The sequence below is a fragment of the Azolla caroliniana genome, unplaced genomic scaffold, assembly GCF_043228905.1.
Source record: "Azolla caroliniana isolate FFs.n. ecotype wild unplaced genomic scaffold, voAzoCaro1.0.p SCAF_6, whole genome shotgun sequence".
In the NCBI taxonomy this organism is placed as follows: domain Eukaryota; kingdom Viridiplantae; phylum Streptophyta; class Polypodiopsida; order Salviniales; family Salviniaceae; genus Azolla; species Azolla caroliniana.
Window position 1 is genome coordinate 18,260,917 of NW_028230441.1, and position 8,515 is coordinate 18,269,431.

The 8,515-nt window shown below is 39.1% G+C and overlaps 1 protein-coding gene across 1 annotated transcript in view; it reads left to right on the top strand.

The window, feature by feature from the left end:
* The window catches only part of LOC147863218 (uncharacterized), a 31,520-nt gene extending 24,304 nt beyond the window's left edge, over positions 1-7,216 (top strand). The window contains exons 20-24 of the mRNA XM_087321448.1: positions 2,926-3,353; positions 3,466-5,487; positions 5,563-6,147; positions 6,255-6,313; positions 6,398-7,216. Of these exons, the coding sequence (XP_087177574.1) occupies positions 2,926-3,353; positions 3,466-5,487; positions 5,563-6,147; positions 6,255-6,313; positions 6,398-6,584 (3,281 nt within the window). The 3' untranslated portion in view covers positions 6,585-7,216. The remainder of the gene's footprint in view (positions 1-2,925; positions 3,354-3,465; positions 5,488-5,562; positions 6,148-6,254; positions 6,314-6,397) is intronic.
* The last annotated feature ends 1,299 nt before the right edge of the window (positions 7,217-8,515 follow it).

Genomic DNA, 8,515 nt, shown 5'->3' on the forward strand with positions numbered 1-8,515 from the left:
ATGTTGATTGGTGTGGTGAAGTGAGGCTATGACGAAGTGAGGCAATGATGAAGTTTAACAAGTGCATCTGAGAGAAAGATATATTAACATCATTTAAGTGGCGAAAATGTCCTATTAGACCAAACAAGAGATAACATTTTAAATTTTGTCTCGTTGAGAACAAATGGCAATAAATGTAATTTAATAAAAAAAGTAAATGAAATATAGTAATTAAAGAATCCTGTTGTCTATGCATGTATGATTCTGAAGTTAGATTGTAATTTTTGTCTCCGAAAGTTCTGTTGCATAAGCCAATCCAGAATGGAGAGATTTCTGAAGCAAGGGAAGCACCAGTGATGGCAGGAGATAATGGCCTTTTATCTGTCGATGAAAAGGGTGATGAGATTGGTCTTTGTCTATTAGAGGCTAAAATTAGTCAAAGAGACAAATCATGATTACAAATACTGGTGAATTCATGTTATCCATACTAAAAAAATAAAAGGTCTAGGTTCCCTAAAGCTCCATGATCATTATCTGAATGCATGCTGTGGAATGATTTTTTGAGATGCTTTACAAGCATGAAGTGCATAGCTATTATGTATGAGAGTAGAGGTGTAGACTTTTGTATTCAAGGTTGGTTGGTGCGGAGAAGTGATGCTATGATGAAAATTAACAACTGCATCTGGATGTTCTCATATGGATTGGATATGGCGAGCAGTTATCTCCATGATTTGGCGATGGTATGACCACATGCTGTATATCCTGATATTTTCAATCTCCTTTGTCATTGGCACTCATCTGCTCGTTCTAATTTGACGACTCAGCACATTGTTAATGGAGGTAAAGAGTTATGAACGAAATCAGTGATGTGTGATTGTCATTGCATCCCACATGGTCGTGTAAGGGTTGATTCCCTATGCTTTTGAAGCTTGGGCAACATTTGGTCAAACTGTTGTGTGTCAGCTTTCTTCATCATTTATTGAATGGCTATGGAGTCCATGTAGAGGGTACATACTTCTTTCTTATGTGGTTGAAAGCTGGGCATCTACTTACAAAATGTTCCTTGCTTCTGATCTGTTTTTCACATAGTTGCAGAATGTTTCAGCTTTAGGTATGCAGAGTGCTGGGCTTCCCCCAATCTCTAGTTGGTGGGAAGAAACTCTGAGTTGGCCTACTGCTTTGTGAGCAGTATTGGGCATATAGACATCCATGTACCTGGGTCTCTGTATGAATCCATCTGGAAAATTCATGAAATTATCTTTGTAGTAGGCCTTCTATATGGGAAGTGGCTCGTCTTGTGTGTGAATCCCATCGTGTCAGTATGGAGCTGCCATAGATCTTGCTGCAATAGCTTGTTTCTTTGATCATCTTGGAGAGGGGTACAATATTTAAAGGTTGGCAAGTTCTTGATGCTGAGGCAAGCTGAAAGAAAGAAGAAAGATATATTAATGTTTTTTAAGAGGTCAAAATGGCTCATACAAGTTTTTCTATAAGGGAAGTGACTTGGTGTGAACCGAGTCTTTTGGGTATAGAGCTGCCATAGATCTTGTGGCAATACCTTGTTCCTTTCATCATTTCTGAGAGGGGTACAATATTGAAAGGGTTGCAAGTTCTTGATCCTGAGGCAAGCTGTGAAAGACAGACAGCTCAAGCAAGTTTTTAGCCCAAAATCTAGGGTTTTGGATTATAATTTATTAAGATGGATACTATGGCCACGTGGACAGTGAACAGGTTAAAACTGTAACAATGGCCCAAAGGCCAAACAATCGAAGTATAATGCTTGTACAAAAAATATCCTAGAAATCTCTGGAGTATAGCTATGAGGAGGAAAGGTTAAAGTGCATATGAGGAGAGTCCGTGGAATCTTCACCCCCAACACCTTCAATCTTAATATCAGAAACCATAAAGGTTCTAAGGAATTTCTGAAATATGTGATGAACATCTCAGTAACCCTAATTTTTTTTTGATCACAGAATACCTAATTTATGTAATTTGGAAGGAGATACATGATCGATCTTGGTATTCTCTTCTCGAGACATTTTTCTCATTAGCCTGTTTTGCCCTCAAATGTCTTCCACTGAACTCCCAAAATAGCCTCCACAGCATGAGATGTTGAATTATTGACACCTTTCAGTAGCTTCTAATTATTAATGTGATTACCCATGATATAAATGTCCTCATTAAACTTTATCACTGGGGTTCACATGAATCTATTTCAAAATGTATTCATGCCATCACCCCCAACATTAGTCCAAGCAAACATGCATGTTGCATGTAGGTCCTTAAAGTCCAATCACCATGACGATCAGTGGACTCTGTTCACACACACACACACACACACACACATTTAAGTAGCATGTTCACACTGAAGTTTCAAACACATCGTATTGGCTTAATCCTAGGGATAATCACATATCTAACCCCTCTTATGAGATAACAATCATGTGAAACTATAGCGTTTTTCCTGTCTTTCTACATGGAGCTGCAAACAAATACCAGATCTATCGTCACTAGCACAATAGATTCAGAGCAATAAGTTTGTTGCTATTTTTATATCTTATTTTTTCTAATGCATAGAATTTTCTTAAGAGACATACAGAGACGTTGTTGAAGGACAACAATATGACAACTCATCAACAGAGAACAATCACAACTTTGTATCTTTTACATGTAATGCTAACACAACTGAAGAAAACGTTACAGACTGGTCTGATAATTCAATCCATACAGGATCACTCTAAATTCACCTGTAAAAGTCAATGTGATTGTTGAAAATCAAATGAAGTATGTGACCCTTTAAGGTATTGTTACTATAGTCAGCCCTAAGCTAAACTTATTTTTTTTATGCTAACATTGTGAAGTATGTTAACTTGAAAATTAAATCAAATATGTGATCCTTTAAGACATATTTTTTTCTTATGTTAACATTCTCAATTGAATTTGCAGACATGATACCTTATGCGGAGCCTTACCAAACAATGTACCAACAAAGGCGTCTTGGAGCAATAGGAATCAATTGGACACCGCCACCTCCACAGTGGGCAGCTCGCTCATTTGAAGATAGTAGTTACTTAGACAATGGATTCCCATTGTTATTACCACCAGACGAAGAGGACATAGCAGAAGCTCCGCAAGGAGGTACCCGATGGGTGGAACAACCTGTTGATGATGATGTGATGGAGTGGGAACAAGATTCAGTTGATGATGCTGGTTCAGACTACACCCTTAGTTTTGATAATCCAGGTGATGAAGAAGAAAGAGAGGGCGGTCTCACCTCTTCTGAAGAACTTATGGACAGTCTTGAGGAAGAAGATTCATGTGATGATCAAAGAGCAAGCCTACGCCGCTCAGAAAGGAACAAGAAAAAAGAAGAGGTTCACACTCTAACTCAACCATTCATGCGTTGGAGAGACCGTTTCCGAAAATGCATTGTAATTAGGTGGACAATTTCTTTTTCTCTAATTGTACTCTTGACTATCTTTCCAGGAAGCTGGCACATCTAGTGGAAGGCCCAATAAGAGGAAGCACAGCATTGGAAGTAGAGATTATTCCTTAAGAAGTTCCAAGCGTCACCGAAAGAATAGAGTCTCATCAAGATCATCAAAACGATCAGTTGAAGGGGAACTGCCTCAGAGGAGACCAAAGAGGTTGGCTGCCAAAAATGCCCGCCTCATCTTTTCACGCATTAGTGCAGAGGAAGAAGAAGATCAAAGTGATCCATATTCATCAGAGAAAGTGGAGAGTGACACAGAAGAGCTGTTGTCTTCAAGGGAAAGTCTTCACAGTGAAGAAGAGGATAAATTGATGGAAAAGTTGGAGGACAGTCCATCTATGGTTAGTCAGATTCGCCTGACCCGGTCACATCGGTCAGAAATGTTTCGTGTTCCATCAAGAAGACCTCTATATAATACAGAAGAGGCAGTTCACCTGGAGGAGCGTAGATATTCCTCTCCCTCTGGAGGCAAAAAACTAGATGATGAATCTGTTTGCCGAGAGGAGTTTGCTGAAACTGTCAATAGCAGGCAAAACAGCTCCACTCAGGTTACTATTAGAGAACAGAAATCAGGTGATATACAAGGAAGGGTGGAGGTTGATGAGGTTTCTTCCCTTGATGCCAAACAGAGGCAGAAAGGGAAAACTGTAAATGCATATAATTCCGTAAGTATGGAGGACTTAGTGCTCCAATTGGATCAACATGGCAACATTGCTCAAAGTGATGCAAACCAGAAACATGGTGGGAAAGTAGTAAATGTTCAGGATTCCATGGAAGTTAAATCAAATGATGCTTGTCTTGGTCCTATTGGTTCAGAAGACAAGAGGCTACACCTTGGTTCTCATCAAGAAAGGAATGGAACTGGAGATGATAGAGCAATCATTTATATGCCACAGAGTGATCGTGTATATGCAAGTTTCGATGGACAGAGAGGTGATTTGGACAGAAATTTAGATGAATCAGAACCAGATAATAATATTGAATATGTGGTGAGAGAAAGCAAGTCTAGTAGTAGAAATATCTCTAATGTAGAGAGGACTGCTGAAAGAGAAACTTCAAGCCACTCCTGGCAAGACCAAGAAGGTGATGAGCAAGAGTTGAGCTCTGCGAAGATGCTAAATAATACAAACGCATTGAAGAATTTTGAAGAGAACCATATCTCTACAAGATACGATATCTGTGATAACATCCGAGTAAATCAGTCAGACAATGACCCTTCAACCAATAAGGGTGTAACACGAATTGATGAAGACTACCTGAAACATCATCCTGAAGAAGGAAGTGTTGATGATGACATGATCAACAGTGATAAAGAGACTAAGGAAGATGTTCATCTCGAGTCCTTGCTTAGCTCACAGGGAAGGCCAAAAGTCACAGCGAGTTCTCGAAAGCACCAATCAATGGGAATGAGCTGGAAAAATAATTCTCCAACATGTCTCTGGTTAAGACAATGCAATACAGATACTAGGGCTAGGGATTGTTCTTCATCGGAGGATAAAAGCTCAGATAATGACACTAATGAGGTCCTTGAAGAGCATGTTGAGGAGAGTCAAGATTGTCATTTAACTCTTACTTTCAAGAGGGGCAAGAGGAAAATGATAAAACCCAGGCAGAAGCTGGATATGGTTGCTGATCCTGTTTCTGAGGTTGAAGTCATACCAGAACTCACTGTGCCAGAGTTTTTAAATGGAGTAGGGAATAATGAACTCTCATGTGCAATGCCAGTAACTTTGACATATGTCAGGACAAGACGTAATGTGGTTGAAGACCAAGAGAAAAAATCTAATGAGGGTAATCATAATGACAATAGAATTGAAAAACGAGAGGGTTTGAGGTGTTCAGTACGACCAAGGAGCACAACCTGCCATGCCGAACACAGCAGAATCATAGATGATGTCTCCTGGAAGGGGAAAAGGCGTAACAAGAACAGAGTTTCTTGGTTGATGCTAACGAAGGTGGAGGATGGAGCTCGTTATATTCCTCAATTGGGTGATGAAGTCGCATATGTAATACAGGTATACCTCTATGCATTTCAAATGCTCATATATTATTTTCCTTTACATCCACTGTAATAGCTATTTTCTATACAGGGACAGGATGAATTCCCTGATTTAGAACGATTAGAAGACCAAGGGACCCCAAAGAGTTTGAGGTCAAGATTGCGTGCAGTAGAATTATGTCAGGTTGTCGCAATTGAGTACGCAACGATCCCAGGATTCAGTAGTGTAACTTGCAAGCTAACATTAAGGTTAATAAGTCCAGATTGCAGAGCCTTTGGAAAGACTTTTAAGTTGAGTTTTCCAGAGCTCACAGATTTCCCAGATTTTATAATTGAGAGGAGTAGATATGAAGCTGGCATAAATAGAAACTGGACAAAAAGAGATAGATGCAAAGTATGGTGGAGAACAAACACTGTTGATGAAAATGGAGAGACAAAAACAGGAGAATGGTATCCTGGGAGAGTTGTTGCTGTGGAGGCAAAATCACCTCAATTTCCTGATAGCCCTTGGGAAGAATGTATTGTTCAGTACAAAGGTGATTCTACAGGACCACATAGGCATAGTCCATGGGAGCTGTTTGATATTGATAGTGTTGAGCCATCACATTCTTGCATAGATGAGGAAAACAAATCAAGAATTCTTTCTATCCTCGAGAAAGTTGAGGTATCAAGCCAGGTATATAGTAGATTTTCTGTTTGGGCTTTCTGTGTCGGACATGTGTACTTAATGATGATATTAGCACTTCAACATGGTTAACATGATAGATTCTGTTGTTTTGTAAGGATGACTATGGCGTCCATGCGTTGAACAGACTGCTTCATAAGGTAGATTTTTTAAGCAAGTAAGTATTCTCGTCCCTTCATATAAGAAAGTATCCTTGAGAAAATATGATATCTGACTGACCACATCTTAAATTCATGTGCAGAACGCTTGTTCCAGTGTCATTGGACACAATCAGAGATCGGGTAAATAGCAATTACTACCGCAGCTTTGCTGCGTTGCAGCATGATGTCCAGCTTTTGGCCGCTAATGTGGAAAACTATCTTTCCCATGAAAATGAACTTACAACTAAAGTTCAAAGGTTAGCTGATTGGATTTTAGAAGAAAGGTGAGTTCAAATAACCTGAACTTACCATGGAATTTTTACGTGTTCCTGCACGGAAGCTTCTTCATTGAAGCTCCGCAGTTTTGTAGAGAGCTACTAAACACTGCATACTTTATGAAAAGCCATACTATAATCAGGATTTCTGCCTATATCTCAAAAAACTGGGATTGTGGCCAATGGCAATAAGGAACTTCCTTCGATGTCTATGTGCTCCTAAAGATTTCATCAGCACTTGGCATTCCAAGGGTGCTCTTCTATAATATTGACAATTGTATAGAGCATTGAGAGTCACATGGAGTTACAAATGGTGAAGTGAAGGTTGCACTTTATGACATGAGAATACAGCTGTTGAATCATTGATCAGTGCAGGAGACTCGTCTCATAACAAATAAGCCATGCAGAAAAATAAGTTTACACCTTGCTCTCCCCTCTGTGGCTTAGAACACTGCATTATATTTTATGCTTCTGTGTACACTTCAGAGAAACATTTAAAGTCAGTTGAACCACATCTTTTCCTTTTATAGTTTCAACTTCACAATCAGTATTTTACATTACACGAATTTCTGCAAATGGATATCATTGTATAACAGACTTTTCTTCTTTGATTTTTTTAATATAGCATTTTATTTCTTTCAAAAATGTATATAAAGTAACCTGGTTATCAAAAATATATATAAAGTAAAATTATTTAATGTTTCTTTATTGGTTTGAATCCTTAAGGTCCTGTTCTTTTGAGTTACCTCATAACATGACTTTTCAAATGGTCATTGAAGTTCTGCCTGTGATAGTATTATGAAAGATGAAATCCACTAATATATGCAGTAGAGAGAAATGCTAGTGTGCATTGAAATTCTTCCACTGATTTCTCATGATAAACCTATCTGAAAATCATTTGTTAAACAATGACCGATGGGAGTAAATGTTACAAATGTCCAATTGATTAAATGTATGACCAGCAAGTTAAGGGCTGAGTCATGTATTAGGAAGTCACAATCATGGCCGTTTCTTGTATGCTTCAAGGTTGTACAATATATTATGGAAGCCGTGATATTATATTATCTAGTATTGCTACCACAAACAAATTTCGTTTTCAACCTTTGATATTTATTGTGGAGGAAGAGGGAAAAAGTGGAATCAAACGGGTTATCGGCAACCATTTAGAAACCCGTAAATGCTTGGAGTCTCACCCAATTGTGGATTTACTAGACAACATTTGCAAAATGTCACTTCCAATGTGGTTTTTACAAGTGCAACTAATATATTGTATCATTGCTTCAATGTCACTTTCGTCGTGGTGGTCAACTTCATACTTGGGCATCTTACCTTTGCCTTCGTCCGATCTGGCCCATGGTTGAGACGTGCTTAGAATGCTTGAAGGCTCGTGTGGTCCACTTAGCTCGGTAGAGCTTGGACTATCCTTTCGTAAAGGACTTGGCTGAATATCGTCATACGAGTTGACGTCTGACTCTTCCTCAGTCGGGCTGGATGGAGTTGAATCAGGTTCATACTAGGGATCAGCAACAACTCGGCTCAAGCCTAAACCGTTTGGCTAAAGAGGCTTAGCGGCGTAGAGGTTGCAAATGCTCTTGATCTTGATGGTGTATGTTGTTGTTCAACTCTTGCTAGAGTTGAAGTTGTTAGGATCTTGGTCCCTCCGGATGGGATGATGAAGGCTCGGTGAGAACCTCTCACCGGATGAAGGGACATATATGTAAATATGTTTTTGTTAGCCCATTGTGGCTATATTTGTAAATAGCCCGAAATTCATATTAGTATAAATATGACCTAGGGCAAACAGTGATCTATGTGTGTGTGTGCGTTGTTATTATTTTGTATAGAGTTATTGGTGTAATTGCTGTATAGAGCGTTGTAGAGAGAGAGAGAGAGAGAGAGAGAGAGAGAGAGAGAGAGAGTCTCTGCTTTAACCGCCGCCAGGCG